General features: G+C 37.9%; 1 protein-coding gene across 50 annotated transcripts in view; it reads left to right on the top strand.

Annotated features, from left to right (window-relative positions):
- The window catches only part of PTK2 (protein tyrosine kinase 2), a 358,952-nt gene that overhangs the window by 152,668 nt on the left and 187,518 nt on the right, over positions 1–18,766 (top strand). For 49 of the 50 annotated variants that reach the window (XR_003120911.1, XM_025395124.1, XM_025395157.1 and 46 more), the window contains 2 exons: positions 5,481–5,560; positions 5,836–5,898. Coding sequence is in view for 48 of the 50 variants with exons in the window: in XM_025395124.1 (XP_025250909.1) it covers positions 5,481–5,560; positions 5,836–5,898 (143 nt within the window). In the remaining 2 variants the exon portion in view is untranslated. The remainder of the gene's footprint in view (positions 1–5,480; positions 5,561–5,835; positions 5,899–18,766) is intronic. The other variant, XM_025395161.1, reaches the window with a different exon arrangement.

Here is an 18,766-nt window from a genome sequence, read left to right as displayed (position 1 = left end):
CACTGATCTGTTGTTTATACATTATACTTAACTGTTGTTAATCTGTGGTACCTACCAACAGGGTGTGCATTCAGTGAGAGCAAATAAGAAGTCTGTCTTCTTCACCGCTGTATCCACAACACAGTAGGGCATGGGTTTTAGGTACTCAATTTATTATCTTCAGTAATTTCATATTGAGAATTGACTTTTAATCCTAATGCCCTGATATTCCAAACTTTTAGATGAGATTTGTTAGAAGATGTCATGAAAAAAGTCCAAGAAATAAAGGAAATTTTTGAAGTTTGAGAAATCAGATTGTATGTGTGCATGTGCTCCCACCCAAGTACACATGGGCACACACACACTCAACATCAAATTTTCTTTTAAAAGATTGCTATGCAATTGGATTCTTCATTTACTACTATTTTTTTTTTTTTTTTTTGAGATAAGGTCTCGCTCTGTCGCCCATACTGGAGAGCAGTGGCATGATCTCGGCTCACTGCAACCTCTGCCTCCTGGGTTCAAACAATTCTCCTTCCTCAGCCTCCTGTGTGGCTAGGTCTAAAGGTGCACACCACCATGCCTGCCTAATTTTTGTATTTGTAGTAGAGAGATGGTTTCACCATGTTAACCAGCCTGGTCTTGAACTCCTGAACTCAGATGATCCACCTGCCTTGGCCTCCCAAAGTACTGGGATTGTAGGTGTGAGCCATCATGCCTGGCCCCTTCATTTACTTCTGATAAAATTTGGGGTTACTTAACCATTATAAATGGACAACAAAGAGAGATAATGGAAACACTTGTTGTCATATAACTTTATGGTCTATCCTCAATAGAACATTCAAAGTAATTATTTTTAAATTAAAATTTACCATTACCTTTGTGTAAGTTCCATGTATGTTTTATTCACTACAATATCCTGGCACATGATAGTCATTTTGTAAACATTTGATAAATTAATGAATGCGTAACTGTTAAATACTATGTTAAATGACATTGAATTGTTTAAACGTATATAACTCATTAAGGTAGCATAATTGTTCATTTGTATCTTTTTATAGCTTAGGTATGAAAGAGGAAAAATTAAATTAGGATTAATTTGGAGCTGCCATTGAGTTCCATCTGTATATAAAATACTTCACCGAATCTGACAAAAACTCAAGTCAACTAGGCTCTGAGAGTAAAATTACTTGCTTTTGGTCACCCAGCTAGTAAGTAAGCCTAGTCAGTTTTACCTTTGTCTGCCCTCTGCCCTGTCCTCTTTTGGTGCTACCAAGGAATTCTGAGTCCAATTGATAAATTTGTGTAGCTGTTAGAATATTCAAAAGAGACCAAAATAAGACAAAATCTCATGTGGTAGCCAAAGCATTGAGTTGACATATGCAATACATTATGGAGTAATTTAGCATCAATATTTTCTATTAGAAAATGTGAACAGTTTTTATGTTAAAACCTGTGCTTCATTCTATTACAGAGTGAGATGAAGGAACTCCTTAATACACATACAATACTTGCACAAAGAAGTCCAAATCCATCCTAGTTTTTTTTTTCTTCTTTTTCTTTTTTGATGCGATCTAGGCTCACTGCAAGCTCCGCCTCCCGGGTTCACACCATTCTCCAGCCTCAGCCTCCTGAGTAGCTGGGAGGCGCCTGTCACCAGGCCCAGCTAATACATACATATATATATATATTTTTTTTTTTTTAAGTAGAGATGGGATTTCACTGTGTTAGCCAGGGTGGTCTCGATCTCCTGACCTCGTGATCCGCCCACCTTGTCCTCCCAAAATACTAGGATTACAGGCGTGAGCCACTGCGCCTGGCCCATCCTAGTTTTTTTTTTTTTTTTTTTTTTTTTTTAGAGAAAAAGTCTCGCTCTTGGCCCTCAGGCTGGAGTGCAGTGGCACGATCTCAGCTCACTGCAACCTCTGCCTCCTGGATTCAAGTGATTCTCCTGCCGTAGCCTCCCGAGTAGCTGGGATCATAGGCACCTGTCACCATGCCCAGCTGATTTTTTGTATTTTTAGTAGAGACGGGGTTTCACCATGTTGGCCAGGCTGGTCTCAAACTCCTGACCTCAGGTGATTCGCCCGTCTCGGCCTCCCAAAGCGTTGGGATTGCAGGTGTGAGCCACTGCGCCCAGCCAACAAATTGATTTTTAAAAATCAACTTTCAGAAGTCTTCTTTTGGAAGAATCTTGCAAATTTCCTGGACCTGGATATAATCCACAATAGAAAAAGAGAATACAACACAGTGACAGTGTTCCAGCACCTTAGGAGATGCATGTGAATCTGTTGTGGTTGATACTCGGGATGCAAGGGTAAATGAGAGGTGGTTCCTGCTTGTTAATCTTCATTCTAGTAGAGAATAACTGCACTGTGGAAGGGTTCACAAGTTGTAGGTACAAACTAAAGCTGGAGTTTTAGGGGTTGATAGATCTGGATTTTGAATCCTGACTTTAATACTTGCTTAACACAGAGTTAAGTTTTCTGATCTTTATATATAATAGGACTAATAAACTCTACCTTGAAGAATTATTGTAAAGATCAGAAATATATGTAAAATGCTTAGCGTAGTAACTGGTCCCTGGTGGATACTCCTTAAGTAGGATTATTATCTACTGCTATCATTTTGATAATTCTTTCAGGCTTTTTCTGAGGCTGTAAAATGGGGATGATAATAGTACCCATCTCACAGTGATGGTCTGATGATTAAATGAGATATTACATGTAAATCTGCTTGACATGGTGCTAGGTATATATACTTTATAGAAACTTAAATGCTTGATAAATTTGGTTTCACAAATGATAGCAGTTCTGCTGGGAGTTAGTGAAAGAGAGGTAGTCAAGAAGTGTTTTATAAAGGAAATGAACAAAGTGTGTACATAATTCTGAGTCTTGAAGCCCAGCCTCAGGATGTGACCTCGCTCAGTGGCTTGAGAGAACACTCTCTAGAGCCTAGATAACAGGGAGCATTGAGACACTGAACAGAGTTTGCTTTCTCTCCGGCGGCAGAGGGGAAGCTGCTTTGGGGCTTGAGGGGAGGATGCGGGTCTGTGGTGATGCCTTATTCTATTTCAGATCTATACTCTTTGCAGAATACTTTGATCACGTCGGGCCACAAATAGATTCAGTCTGTGATCATACAGTTCTGATAATCGAGATTAAAGCTACAGGAAAACAACTCTCAGAACTTTGAAATCATTCTCATAAATGAGATTTTTAAAATGAAGATTATTAAATTATAATTTCCCCTTTTTTCATTTTTACAATACAAATTTCATTTTGATGATGAAATATAGCATTTGATTATTTTTCCTACCTGTGAATAGTGTTTAAAAATTGTGGCAATTAATCTTCAAGATTAATTGAATTTCATAATGGTGCATTTTCCTCAACATGTAATTGGTGGTCTGCAGTAGTTCCTCTGAAATCTGCATCGGACAACTAAAAGCCACTGAATGTTTCCATCAGAGTAGCTGTGGTATTTTTCTGCCTATCTAAATACCTGTCTTGGTTTAATTCTTGCGCCTTTATTTTTGTGCTCGATAATAAACCTAGTTATGATGCAAAACAGGCTTTAGATTGAGACTTATTTTTTGTTTTGTAGAAACAAGAGCCAATTGAAGTTAAACAAATCGTTCTAGACCTAAAGCTTTTTACTTAACTGACTTTACTTAATTCAGTTGCAGTTGATCAGTCTTGAGTGCCCGCTATGTGGAAGTAGTAGAAACTGTTGTTCCTTGTAAAGGATGGAAAATACATATGGAAAATAACATTTATGTACCCACTCTCCAGTTTGATGATGACTGTTCACTCATTCATTCAATAAATATTTATTGAGCACCCAGACTTAGATGCTAATGCAGAAAATAAAGGAAGGTTTTGAGACAGAATATTCCTTAAATCAGTAATAGCACATAGTTGTCTACTGCTAGCTGAGGGAATGTTTCTCCTACTTTAAGAGAAAATAATGAGTAAATGTTCATACTTTTTAAATGCATATTAAGTTATGAATTCCTGGTAGGTTACAGAGAGTATGCCCATCTGATGTCTTTTATCTTCTCTGTAACAGAGATATGGCAGGCTTACTGGAGGACGTATGAAATCAGTGAATTGTAGAGCCTCCTAGGCAAGCATTGTTCAATTTCCAGATAGTTTTAACTGGCCATTTGAGATTTGTCTTCATGAGTTGAAAGTGGAGTTTATACTATGATTTCTCCAGCTGCTCATCTAAGCATGAAGAGGATGAGTGGGTAGGTTCAACATGGCTTGGGTTTACCAAGCAATTCAAACAGAGGGATAATAGGAGACAGGGGAGCTGGTTGTCTTTGCAAGAGACGGTCATAACGAGGAACCATCCAGTATGAAGTAGACAGATTGGTGTGGAGTGAGAGGTGAGTTAACTGGGGATGGAACTCTTTGAATAAATGAGCTAGCAGGCTAGTAGGCAGTTGTTGATGAACAGGATGTTTGAAAATTTTTTTAGGGCAGAAGTCAAGACACTTTGTGTGTAAAGGGTCAGAGTATATATTTTAGACTTTGAGGAACGAGGCAAAATGGAGGGTATTATGAAAGTACAGAACAAGAGAGAAGACAAATTTGCACAAATTTTTGTGTTGATAAAGTTCATAATAGAGTGTAGTTTTCTAGTAACACAGGTGTGCTGCTGAAGAGAATGGGATGCTTCTTGGAGGAAGGGGGGATAACATTTCATGTGAGGTTCAAAATGGGTACGCTTATCAAAATAAATTGCAGATTTTAATCTCTTCAGGCTAATCTACAAGGAAATGGTACACATTTCATCTTTGAAAATGTGTTCACAGTGACAATTACTTGCAAGTATTGATATCACTCTTATCAGCTTTTAAAATTGAGTTTATTCATTGTTTAGAAGGCATTTCAAGAATTCCATTAGATTCTTGTGTTTGCTTTAGACTTTAAGCTTGTATTACTTTGCAGATTAATCACTTAAAATTGATGGTTAGATGGAAACACCTCAGCTGCACATTTAAATGGATTTTGAAGTATGTAAATCCTTTGCCTTTTCATTGGAGTCCAAAATATGCTGCTGGAACTGTAGTTTGAGGTCAGAAAATACATCTGCAAATTTTTGTAGAAATGGAAATTTCCCTTCTGGTTTTCACTTTTGACAGCATGGGAAGGGTGTGGAGCAGCTGAAGGTTATTATGATTCAGACTCTATTCATTGTTTCTTAATGTCCCATTTAAGTGGTCATAGATTATATGAGCTTTTCTTTTTTTTTTTTTTTTTTTTTGTTTTTTTTTTTATTATTTTTTTTTTTATATGAGCTTTTCTTAATAGGAGACCGTTTTATTTCTTTAATATTTTTTGGTATAACTCATGTTTATATCTTTAACATCAAGCATAGTTACTGACACAATGTAAACTATATGAAAGGTACTCAGGAAACATTTATTGAATGCATATATCTAATATTTTTCTTTTAAAACAGTGTTGTTTATCCTATTCCTTTTGTTGTAGGTGAAGAGCGATTATATGTTAGAGATAGCTGATCAAGTGGACCAGGAAATTGCTTTGAAGTTGGGTTGTCTAGAAATACGGTAAGATGGTAACTATACATTGAGGCCTTTATTTATCAATTTTTAAATTATTTTTGAATATTTTGCAGGTATTTTCCTTTTCTTCATAATGATTATCAGTGAAATACTGAATAAAATTTGAGTAAATTATGAACTGTTGGTTTGGTACAAAGATAATTGCAGTTGTTGCCATTGATTTTATTTATTATTCAGATGCCACTCCCCCAGTTTTTATCATTTAACAATATAACCTTTCCTTATATATACATATAAATGTATGTCTTCCCTGATTTTAGGCGATCATACTGGGAGATGCGGGGCAATGCCCTAGAAAAGAAGTCTAACTATGAAGTATTAGAGTAAGTATTATACTTATAAGCTATACCTGCAAATATGCGGAACTAAATTAGTTTGTAGTTTATCTTAAAATTAAATACTGATTCTGAAACACTACTATTTCTAAAATTTTATGTCTGGAAGAGGAAAAGAACAGAATCCTTGATGACATTAATTGTGTTAGTAAACATTTAGATTTGTTGATAGATGTCTTAAAGCTAATACTGTATATGGCCTGTTACCGTACACATTTTGTCTGTGTAGAGTTAATCATAGCAAGGTGATATTTTTTCTAATTTATATTGAATTCTACAGCTGCCTATAAATTGCTTATAAATTATTGTTCGTATTCTCTGTATAAGTTACTACAGATTGTTTTTCACAAACGGAGATACGGAAGTTACTCACTGCTCATGTATCAGAAAAATCTAGAATAACTAGAAATTTTTCCAATAATGAAATTAATTTGTGTATTAGACTGTTATATTAGATTGTATTAAATTAACCCAATGTGGAGTTTACTTGTGGGAGACTAGAAGCCGTATACTTCATCTTTTTCATAATTAATTCAGCAAAAGATAATTGAACATTGAGTCCTTTGTAGCTAAGTGCCGGAGATTCGGAAATAAAACAAAATTTTAACCCCCAGGAAGCATTTCACTAAAAGGAAGACTCTCAGACAAGTAAGCAAAATTATAACATAATGTGCTAGAAATGAAAGTGGAAGTATCAGCTGGGTGTTTGCAGGAGAATGGTGCTTGATGTGTGAGGTGTTTTCACATGGAGATGTTATTTAACCTAAGTCTTAAAGAATGAGTGGTTCACAAAGTGTAGGTATGTGGGGTTTGTTGCATGGGAGCCAGGAAGCCAGTCAAGAGGACAAATCAACATTTGCAAAGGCATAGAAACATGGACCATCAGGCAAAGGTTAGGAAACTCTAAGTTGGTTGTGAGTAGATAGAATAGCATTCTTATGAGGGAGATAGGGACGTGTATACAGGGACCAGGTCGTTACCTCTCTAGTACATTCTTTAAAGAGTCTGGACTTAGTCTTTGAGCATCGCTGACTCATCATTTCAAGCAGGACAATTATATGATGAGATTCGCAAGTTAGAATTCCGTATTTGTGAGATTAGAATTTTATTAAAGAAGATTAAAGATGGAAGCAGTGAGTCAGGAAGCTGCTGTACCTTTCTTGTCCATGTGAGAATGATGAGGCTGTGAGACAGAAGGAAGCAGTGGCCATGGAGACCTGGGCTAGCAGAGGCAGAGTCTGTGTGACTGGAGCCTGATTATATTTGAATCAAGGACAGGGAGGAACCCAGGGAGTCTCTTGGTTTTCTCTCATGGGCCACTATGGATACCAGTCACAGAAAAGCAGTGTGCTTGAGGAGAAAGAAAACAAGTTACTTGGAGCATGTTGATTTTTAGTTCTAAGGGAACATTCATGTTTTTTAAAATGAAAAAGGAAAGATCACTGTTCGTTTATTTCACTGTTATGAAATCACAAATACCAGCAGCATTAAAAATCATCTCTTATGGTACTCTGTGCTTAGATCTTGGTTTCTAGTACCATTCTTCAGTGGAAGGAACCAGAGCTCCTTGGAAAAATGCAGTTCGAGGGAGAGGAGAAAAAATACAAGGGTGAGCCCTAGAGCTGCTTGTAGTGCCAGAAAGAAGGAAGTGCTCAAAAAGCAAAACGATGGGGCCGTGTCAGAGGATGAAGGAGCCAGTGGAAAAAGTTCCCAGTGACAAAAGCTGGAACAATTTGAGCAACAAATTAAGTTACATAGTATTAGACTATAACCCAAAGTATGAATACCCATGAATCCATAGTAATATAAATACTTGAATCAATAAATATTTAAAGGAGCAGTGACAAATTTCCTCTACAGAAAAATTCCAAAAAATTTATGTAGATTCCCTCTCTCAAAGGAGGTGGGGCATAAAACTCACCTCTAACATATGAGCTACATTTAGTGGCTTGTTTCTAAAGAGTATAATAAGGAAAGGAAGTGTGGGGAAAAAGTAACTTTACAGTGAAGAAACCTGACAGGCATGACCTCAGCCAGGTGGTCAAAGTCAGCATAACCAGTGATCAGTAGTGTTGATAGTATGCAACCATGATGTAATGTGTTGAGAAAGACACTTTACCTCTGTAGCCTTCCTCATAACAAAACCCCATAACTTGAGTCTAATCATGAGAAAAAACATCAAACAAATCCCTCTTTAGGGACATTTTACAAAGTACCTAACCAGTACTCCTCAAAATTGTCAAGGTGATGAAGGAAACAGTGGAAGTCAGAGAAACTCACATATCCAGGAGTTGCCTAAAGAAACATGATGATTACATGTAATGTGGTGTCCTCGATAAGATCTTGGAACAGAAAAAGGACAGGGAAAAAACTGATGAAATCCGAGTACAGAGTTTGTTAATCATAATATATTCATACTGGTTTATTATTTGTGACAAATGTACCAAAGTAATGCAAGATATTAATAGTAGGGGGACCTGGGTGTGGACTATACAGGATACTCTTTTTCTAATTCTTTTGTAAATCTAAAACTATTGTAAAATAAAAGGCCTATCTAAAAAGAAAATCCTGATGGGAGAATTAAGCAAGTAGTTAGAGATGATCTAAAAAGGTACAATAGATGGCGAATAGTTATGTGAAGTCAAGAGAAGAGTGCTAGTTCAGTGGCCTGACTGAGTTACATATACAGGGAGAGGACTCCAGGAACACATGTGATCATCTTTCAGGGTCACTGTGGAAGCCTACCCTAGTGTAGTGACTGGGGAAAAAGAATGATGTGATTTGTATTCTACCTATCTCTATGTGAGGCCAAGACAGGAAAATGAAATAGTAACTGAGAGAGAGAGTCTGCGTGAGAACCAGAGGTGTACAAAGGAATGAAGACAGCCAGACATACTGTCAAAAGGATACAGGAAGAGAGATACTTGAAAGAAATTTCCACGAATAATACATTGACATGTTTTTAATCGCCAAAACAGTTAAAGAAAAGCAGATTATCTGTCAAAGTGAATTTCTGAGTGGTACGTTTGGAGAGAAGAATTTTAAGTTCAAGATCTGTTTGAAATGAAAGTCAAATTTTGCACTGAAGTTGGTGTAAATTGGGCTTATTTCTAGAAATTACAGAACTTCAGATGATCAGAGAAGAGATGAATAGAAGAGGACAAATTAGGGCTTTAACCAGTGCTTTCAAAACGTTACATAGTTTTTGTCAGGGGTCAGTGAAATGGAGAATATGAGAATTGCTATACGTGTCTACGGCCATACCACCCTGAACGTGCCCGATCTCGTCTGATCTCGGAAGCTAAGCAGGGTCGGGCCTGGTTTGTACTTGGATGGGAGAATTGCTATACATAAGTAAGGGCTTGTGATTATTATTGCTTGAAACAGGAGAACTAGACAGCATGAGTTTGTAAATTAGATCCTTCTTAGAGGACTGCATGGAAAGTTGAATGATCTGTTGTTTTGATATGGCTGTTTCATCTTAGTTAATTTATATGTGCGCTATTTAAAGTAAGTAAATATGACAGTTAAAAGAAAGAGGAATCTTGAGTTTCTTGTAGTTCTAGGATATTATTGTGCTTATTTTGCTGTCCCCTCTTTCTAAATTCCTGTGCTTTTGTTCCATGTTAGTGATTCTTTGCAATTATACAACTTGTGTGAATTCAGCACCCTGTCTCCTTATAAGTAGATTAGTTGAGTGACTTCTTAAAGCAGAATATCTGGGTTCAAGTCCTTATTACACCTTGACTATTTTATTTGCCAAGTTTTATTAGTAAGCTCTTGGTGTCTGTTTCCAAACGTGTAAAATGGGGATATTGGTGATACATATATAGGAGCGTCGTAAGGAGTGAGATAATTTATGTCAAGAGCTTAATACATATTGTACCCAACACTGAATAAATGCGGACTATAATTATGATTATTATCCATGGGAGATACTGATTGTCAGTCAGGATAAAAACCAAACTGTAGAGTTTCTTTAAAGAGCGTTAAGAAAAAAAAATGATAGAAAACAATGTTATTGTTCATCTGTTGATTTAATTTTGAGCCCTTTTAAAATGATTTTTAATTTATTTGTTTTCAAAGGTAATAATACATTCTAGTTAGAGAAACATTGAAACTACACTGTCAAATAAGAAAATTTTTTCAACTCCTCTTACTGATAACCATCATCATAGTTTTAGTAAATATCCTTATAGCTCTCTGTTTTAACACTTGTGTGCGCATTCAGTGCATAGTTTTAATATAAGTGGAATGATCCTATATGCATCTTGCCTTTTTATTCAACTTTATGTTTAATAGATCTTTCCATGTGACTAAATAGAAATATACATTAGTATATAGTCCACCCATGAGTATACAATACTACATTTAAACAGCCACATAATAGTTGACATTCAGTTCAGGTTAATAACAGTGTAAGGCATGGTGCCATTTTTTGTTCATTTTTGCCTATATGATAGGCAACAGATGATAACTTGCTTTATATTAGTTTGATTACTGGTAATATTAAACCTCCTTGCATATATGGCCATTTTAAAGTTTTTTTTGTAAATTAACTGTATTTTAAATAAGCTTTTCTAATATGTTTATTTTTTCTTTATTGATCTTAAGCAGTCTTTGTCATGTTAACACTATCTTGTAATGTTAGTTCTGTATTTTCTTTCCTAGCTCGTCATTTTCTTTCAACTATGTGTATATGGCTCTCATCATACAGAAGTTTGTCTTTCTTTAATGTAGTAAAATGGTATTTTCATTTTGGTTTTTGAGTTTTAAGATCCTATTTTTACAAAGGCATTCCAGAAGTTAAGATTGTTAAATGTTTGTTTTGAAACTTTTGTGCATTCATTCTGTTTTTATATTTTCAAATGTGTGGATTTTAAAAATATTTTCTTTTTAAATTAACTTTTGACTTAATGGCATTATGCTCAGATAGCATGGTCTGTGTGACAAGAGCCTCTCAGCTTTTGTGGAGCCTTCCTTTGTGGACCCTAGAATAAGATCATTTTCCCCTAGTGTTTTATCATGAAAAAGTTTCAAAAATACAAAAAGTTGAGAGACTTGTTCAGTCAGCATCTATGTGTCTAGCACCAGAATGCTACAGTTATTAACATTTTGTTGTATTTGCTTTGTGTGATCAGTTGTTATAAATGTTTTAGTGTGACTTAAAAAATGCATTTCCTATTCAAGCTTGTTAACATACCCATCTGTGATAATGACTTTGCCAGTTTCTTCCTATAAGTCTATTTATTTTTCCTTTGTATTTTGAGGCTCTTTTATTTAAACATCCAAACAATATGCGTTTTAGGTAAATTGAATCTTGCATCATTATGTAGTGATCTTCTCTATGCCTGATAATTTTTTGTTGTTGTTGTTCTGAAATCTGTTTTGCCTTCTTTGGTTAGCCTTGACCTGGTTTATACATTACCATTTTTTCACTTTCAACTTTTGTGTGTCCTTATACTTTTTAGGTGTGTCTTTTAAAAATGTCATAGTGCTGGATTTCTTAAATCCAGTTTGCTAAGTATGTCTTTGAACTGATAGGTTAAGTACATTTGTATTTCTTAGGATGCGTGATATATTGGACTCGCTTTTATTATCTGTTTCCAGTGTCCTAGAAATGAATTGTGTGTGACTGCATGTGCTGTTTATTTCTTTGTTGGTATTCTTAGTCCACATTTTCTTCTGTAATTACTTTGAAATTTATAAACATCTCTACTCTTTCATTAGTTACCCTTACATTTAACCTTCTATATTAACCAACTCCAGATTTTAAACTTATCTAACCCTGTCTTAAAGCAAGGACCTTGAAACACCTTAAGTCTCCCCATCTTCTTCCAACTTACACATCATTTTTTCCTGTTATTTTAGTTGTATCTTTTCAAAATTGAAACTCCAAATATTAGACATTATTATTATTTTATACAGTTGTTATTTTTGGCTTTCCCTGCATGTGTATTATTTTATTTCGTAAACATCCTTTATTGGGCCAGGTGCAGTAGCTCATACCTATAATCCCAGCACACTGGGAGGCCAAGGTGGGAAGATGTGTCGACCAGCATGGATAACATAATGTTGCAAGACCTCATCTCTACAAATAATTTTAAAAACTAGCCAGGTGCAGTGGCACGCAGCTGTGGTCCCACCTAGTTGGGAGGCTGAGGCTGGAGGATTGCTTGAGCTCAGGTTGTTGTGGCTGCAGTGAGCTGTGATCATGCCACTGCACTCCAGCCTGGGCAACAGAGCAAGACCTTGATTAAAATAACCATGTTTGTATCTCAGACCACCTTTCTGGTATGCTTTTCCTTTTGTTCCAAATATATTGTTCAGATCATTGGTTTTTTTTTCCTCAACACTGTAAAGATATTCTGTTATGACTAGAAATGTCTGTTGACATTTCTTTGTGGTTGCTTTTTCTTTTAAGGTCCTTTTCCTACTTTTCATCTTTTCTAGTTTTATTCATGTCTTGTGCTTCGATTTCTTTTTATAAATCCAGTTGGAATAAGGCATACTTCTCAATTCTGTAGATTCATGTTTTTCATCTGGAAAATATATGCCACTGTCTCTTTAATAATCAATAGATGTATTTCTGATCTTTGCTATCTCTTACATTTTTTGTATTTTCTATCTCTGTCTCTCTGGATCCTCTTTTTTGGGGGGGATTTTTCCTTGGATTTGTCGTCTAATTCTTTAATTCTCTTCAGTAGTATCTTTATGCCATACGTTGTTCATTTGTTTATTTCATTCTACCACTTACATTTTTCATTTCTAGACGTTCCATTTCATATGATGTAATCTTCTTCATGCTTGGTAACCTCTGCTATGCGCATCTGTGGTGTTTGCACCATTTATTTCTTCATGTTTTTTATGCATAGCTGTTTTCTGTTCTGTATTTGACAATAACCTTGAGGTACTGGGATGTCTCAATCTGCTGTTACTCTGACTCTCACTCAGGCCACCACAGTGGCTTGAATCAGAGGCTGGTGGCCCTAGACTGAGCAAGCTGAATTCCAGGGGCTTAATTTCCACTGTTGCGGCTTCTGACAAGAGCCAGGAAATGATACCACTTCCGACTCCCTCAGGTCCAATCTCAGTGCCCAAGTGCCGGGTTCATCGTCCCCACCTTGCAGGTACCGTCGGTCCAGAAAGCCAAAAAGTTTCCCTTCTGCATGTCGTGCTGTGTGTGTGTGTGTGTGTGTGTGTGTGTGTGTGTGCGCGCGCGCGCGCGTGCGCTGGGGGCATCCTAGAAACCTGCATGTTTATCTCCCTATTGCCTAAACATTCTTCATTGTAGCTCAATCTATCTTTCCAACATCAGTTTCCCTTTTTCTTTTACTTTGAAGTGTTTTTTTGTTTGTTTGTTTGTTTTGTATTTTGACACGGAGTCTCACTCTGTCTTCCAAGCTGGAGTGCAGTGGCGCGATCTCAGCTCACTGCAAGCTCCGCCTTCTGGGTTCATGCCATTCTTCTGCCTCAGCCTCCTGAGTAGCTGGGACTACAGGTGCCCACCTCCATGCCTGGCTAATTTGTTGTATTTTTAGTAAAGACGGGGTTTCACTGTGTTAGCCAGGATGGTCTCGATCTCCTGATCTTGTGATCCGCCCGCCTCAGCCTCCCAAAGTGCTGGGATTACAAGTGTGAGCCACCGCACCCGACCTAGAAATTTTTAATATGTAGTTTCTGATGATAAAATTCTGTTTTTAAATCTCTCTCTCTTAAAAATTTCACCCTTGTTCTTGAACGGTAGCTTAACGGATGCTGGTCAAGCAGTCTTCCTACTTTGGCCTCCCAATGTGCTGAGATTATAGGTGTGAGCCACCACACCTGGCCCAATAATAGCATACCAGCAAAAATATTAACCTATTTATATTTTATATAATAAAGATACTTAACAACATTGCATTTGGTCCTGTCTTCCATTGCGGCCATTGTAAAGGCTGATGCCAGTGCTTTAGGAGTGGCCTGGCTGAGAGGATGTGCAGGGACTTGCATGCATACACCATGGCTGTTCTATCACAGGAGCAACTGGGGACCCTAGCGGCCCCCATACCTCAAGGAGAGCATTGGCATTGCTTTTTCCTATTGGTTTTGGCTAGTAACTTGGAGCCATTTAGAAATTTATGTATTTCTTCAGTACAGAAAGGAAGTATACATGAATGCAGAATACTACTTGTTTCTTATTAGTACTTTTCATGGTTCTCTTTTTCCTTTCTAATAAGAAAACTCATGAAATGTTCCACATAATTTATTAGATTCTGGCAGGAATTTTAAAGTCAAACTCAGTTGTTTACAGCCTAATGCAGAATACCCTTTCAGCTTTACTGTACTTTTTTTTTTTTTTTTTGAGACGGAGCCTTGCTGTATTGCCCAGACTGGAGTGCAGTGGCGCCACCTCGGCTCGCTGCAACCTCCTCCCAGGTTCACGCGATTCTCCTGCCTTAGCCTCCCAAGTAACTGGGATTACAGGTGCCCGCCATCATGCCTGGCTGATTTTTTTTGTATTTTTAGTAGAGACGGGGTTTTACTATGTTGGCCAGGCTGATTTTGAACTCCTGACCTCAAGTGATCAGCCCACCTCGGGCTCCTTAAAGTGCTAGGATTATAGGCGTGAGCCACCACGCCTGGCTGCTTTACTGTATTAATAAATAACTTTTTTTGTTTCTGTTTGTTTGTTTTGAGACAGAGTCTCTCGCTCTGTTGCCCAGGCTAGAGTGCAGTGGCATGATCTCAGCTCAGTGCAACCTCCCAACTCCCAGGTTCAAGCGATTCTCCTGCCTCAGCCACCCAAGTAGCAGGGATTACAGGTGTGCACCACCATCCCCAGCTAATTTTTGTATTTTTAGTAGAGATAGGCTTTCATCATTTTGGCCAGGCTGGTCTCGAATGCCTGACCTCTAGTGATCCACCCGCGTTGACCTCCCAAAGTGCTGGGATTACAGGTGTGAGTCACCATGCCCAGCCATAAATGCCATAAATAACTATTTTGAGTTATACTAGTACTGCTACCGCTAAGGCACAGTTTCTGAGAGTGAGACAAATACTATCTAGAAACTTAAGGGTTTTTTCTTTAAACCAGCTAAAGAGTTCATTAGTCTTTCTTTTTCATGTCTTTCCAATCTAGGAAGAACCAAGGTACCTTTTTTGTAGGCAAAGGAGAAGACAGTGAAGTCCCCCAGCCCCTGTCCCTGGTACGTTACTTCCTGTGGGCTCACACAACAGGGAACAACTGGAGTGTAAAACAGACAAGACTTTTATTTACATCTTTTGTAAATAAGAGGTGAGGAGGAGAGAAAGCAGCTACCTTCTGGTCACAAAAACATCCCCAGCTTCTAAGTAGAGATCCAAAACACTTCTAGTATTAAACGTTGGAATAAATGTAAACATACATTTTTAAAAGTCTGATTAAAAAGAAGACATAATTATTTACCCAGTTATTCCAGTTCAAGGTCATGAGTGGCTGGACTGTATCCCAGCAGCTCAGGATGCAGGGCAGGAGCCAGCCCTGAACAGGATGCCATTCTTGTCACAGGGAATACTCTCTCCTCCCTCCCTATACTCACTCATCCTAGGACAGTTCAGACACCAGTTCCCCTAACATGCATATCTTTGGGATGTGGGAGGAAACTGGAGTAACCATAGAAACCCCACACAGACACAGGGAGAACATGCACACTCCATATAGTGACCCAGCTGGGAATCGATTTTTTTTTCTCATCTACATTATAATGAAACAACATTAAATAATAGTGACATTATTTATGAACCTGCTGTTTAGTACTTTCCCTTAGAGGAACATAGGAGAAAACATAGTTACATAGCCATACCTTGCTACAGAAGAGACTGGGGAAGGCAGCACTGTACCTGACCAAAAGACAACTTCATCCCCAGGATGAAGGGAAGAATGTCATTAAGAAACAGCAATCTCCATTGCAGTGAGATAATTTTAGCATTTGTCTATTGTTAAGAGGCTTGAGTATAATTTAGAGGTGAAAGTACCACCATACTATTTCTGACAGTTTTGGAGAAAGGGTAAGATAGAGTTACTACATGGAAATGCCTGTTTAAGTTATATTTGAAGTTAGTTTTGGCTGCATTTTTGCCTAGGTTTTAAGTATTTGAGGGATTGTGTTCACAAAATATTAAACAAGGTCAACAGACAAGAATCTTCTCAGAAATACTGCCAGAAGAGAAATAAATTTATCTTTGATATAAGAATTTGCTTATAATAAGGTTAGTTTCTTTTTAATATGTAAAGACAGTTGATTCCCATCGGAGGCTTCTGAAAGCCAGCTGTGTTACGAATTTGTAGATGTGAATACACACGTGCAGGATAAGACCACAGGCTGGGACTAGACGGGCACTGTAGAGGATTCATCTCAGTGAGTGGGGAATGCTGATGGCAGTCAGCTGGTGCAGGTGGGGAGGGGCCCTCCTACACAGCCTCTTTTCCTGAACGATTCTGGATGGCCACTATGGTGTGAAAGGAGGAATACGAGGAGGTGCACAGTCATCATGCAGGGATGTGGGAGGGCAGAGCTCTCTAGGGATTTTCCAAAAATGGTAAATGGCAACAGGAATCAGTGGAGTAATGAACGAGATTTTGAGGTTTAGCAAAAGAGAACGAAGACCACGTCAGTCAGCAGTGTTCTAAATCTTTCACTTAAAGGATAGAGGTCAGTTAAAATGAAGAGAGTTCTGGTTAAAATTGGCCACAAAAACCTTAAATCTCGATGGCTAAGTGTATTGGTTTTAAACTCTTATAGTACCTTTCACACTGTGTGGTAGTTAGTTGTTTATGTAATTATCTCACTTAAGAAAAGGAAACATATTTGTGATTTTTCTACCCCATGATCTGTTATGGTGCCTAGTATGTCATACAGTCTCCGTGAGGAAGTAAACGAATACAGCCTCTCTAGTCTTTGTAGCTTCAAATCTAAATGATTTGAATCTTAGTGAATAGATCATAGAAACTGTTTTTGTTAGTTCTGAGAGAGAAGTAGGAAAGGTAATACTTAGAAGCCCTCTGCTATGTATATACAGGCAATCCCAACGAAAGGCTTCTTGTTTAACGTACAGCTGTCTCCTGTAAGATCTGCTGCCTTCTGCGTTGTCATGGTAGAGCTCTCTCCTCACCCCTCTATACCTCCTTTCCCCAGTCTTTCTGAGCAAGGCAGGAACCTTGTGTGGTTGTGCCTGTGGTAGCTCTGCACCTATCCCCAGTGCTCATGCATTTCACCCGTCTCTGCCCTTACTGAGGAGCCTTTGGGCCCACAGCAGCAAGCCCTAGAGAATGAGGGTGCCCGAAGTCCTAGATTCATTGCTCTGTCCCAGCCCCACCCATTGCAGCTTTCTGCAACAATGGAACTGTTCTGTGGCTGCCCCACTGAGTTCGGTGGCCTCTAGCCCCATGGGACTGCTCATCACTTGAAATGTGCTGAGCATTGCAGTTGGGAACATAATTTTTAATTTAATTCAACTAATTTAAGTATAAATAGTTACATATCACTAGTGGTTGCATATTGGACAACACAGTTCTAACCTAATGTTAGTGTCTTGTCATCTGTGTATGGGTTCAAGAGTTTTCTCTGAACTGATGTGGGAATCTAATAAACTGATGCTTGGGTTTGGGAACTGGGGTTTGGCAGTATTCTAAAAGCTTCATGTGAGCTAGTTTTTTATTACATGAGTTTAAATGCATTTAGGACGTATCCTTTGACAGTTAATATAGTCAGGAATTATTATATGATAAAGGTTAGTAATTATATTTTGTTTATGATGTATAAGTTGTATTTGTTGTTTTATTCACATACAGGACAGTTGTACAGAGTTTGGGCTCAAAGAAGGTTTTTATGCCACTTGAGGCAAAACTACTGCTTATTAGAGTGCACGTTTTAAACCAGTCCCAGACACACAGATCATGGAGAGAGGTGACCTCATATTAAAAATGGGACAACCTACAAGTCCCTGCTTGGTTTCCTAAGGCTTTAAATTTAGATATCTATAATAGGCTTTCCCTAAAATCTTTGAACATAGTGCGTTAGGTGTGCTCAGAGTCCTCTATCACAAAACCTGAAGTAGTTTGACTTCTAGATTAAATTAAAATGTGTTAAAGGCAGTGTTGCAGACTTTTTACCATGACCTTGTATGCTTGAGCCTCATTTTTATTTTCTCAACTGCCAGGTGTCAATAAAATTCTAACATATGGACAAATGTTACAAATTCGTTATTACTCAAAATAAGTTTAAGAAAATCTATACTGTATATATGCTAATTATTGGCCTTCAGGTGTTTTTTTTTAAATGGAGTTGTCTTCACCTTTGAAGTAAAAGCAATACCTAGTATTCGTCTTTATTTTCAAAAAATATATGCTTCCTTTCATTTTTCTTGAATCATACAACACTTTTTGGTTTATCTTTAATTTTCTTATTTGTGACAGCAATGAATATGGTAAGTTTTTTATTTCTGCCTGGCTCTGAGAGAAATAGATGTGTAACTGGGTTGACAATAGCAGTTGACAGCCACACAGTCGGGGAGAGGATATTCCCTGCCTTGGTCTTTCCCTCAACCAAATACTGACATGGCCAGTTGCCTTCTTGAAATCACTACTAGAAGGGCATGTATGTACACCTCGCCCAGCCTCACATGTCTAAAATAGAACTGTTGATGCCCACCCACCTTCCCGTTCTCGGTGCATAGCTTCAGCATTCCCTCACACCTCATGTCCAGTCACTCATCCCTGTTGCCTCTGTCCACAGTAGCCCCTGAATCTCACGACTTCTCACGACCTCTACTGTCCACCAACAAACCTCAGGTCAGGCCATGCCTCCTTCTGCATTAAACAGTGAGGCACACGGGG

This window comes from Theropithecus gelada, chromosome 8, assembly GCF_003255815.1.
Source record: "Theropithecus gelada isolate Dixy chromosome 8, Tgel_1.0, whole genome shotgun sequence".
Classification (NCBI taxonomy): domain Eukaryota; kingdom Metazoa; phylum Chordata; class Mammalia; order Primates; family Cercopithecidae; genus Theropithecus; species Theropithecus gelada.
Note: the sequence above shows the minus strand (reverse complement) of the source record. Positions and strands in the feature narration are given on the sequence as shown.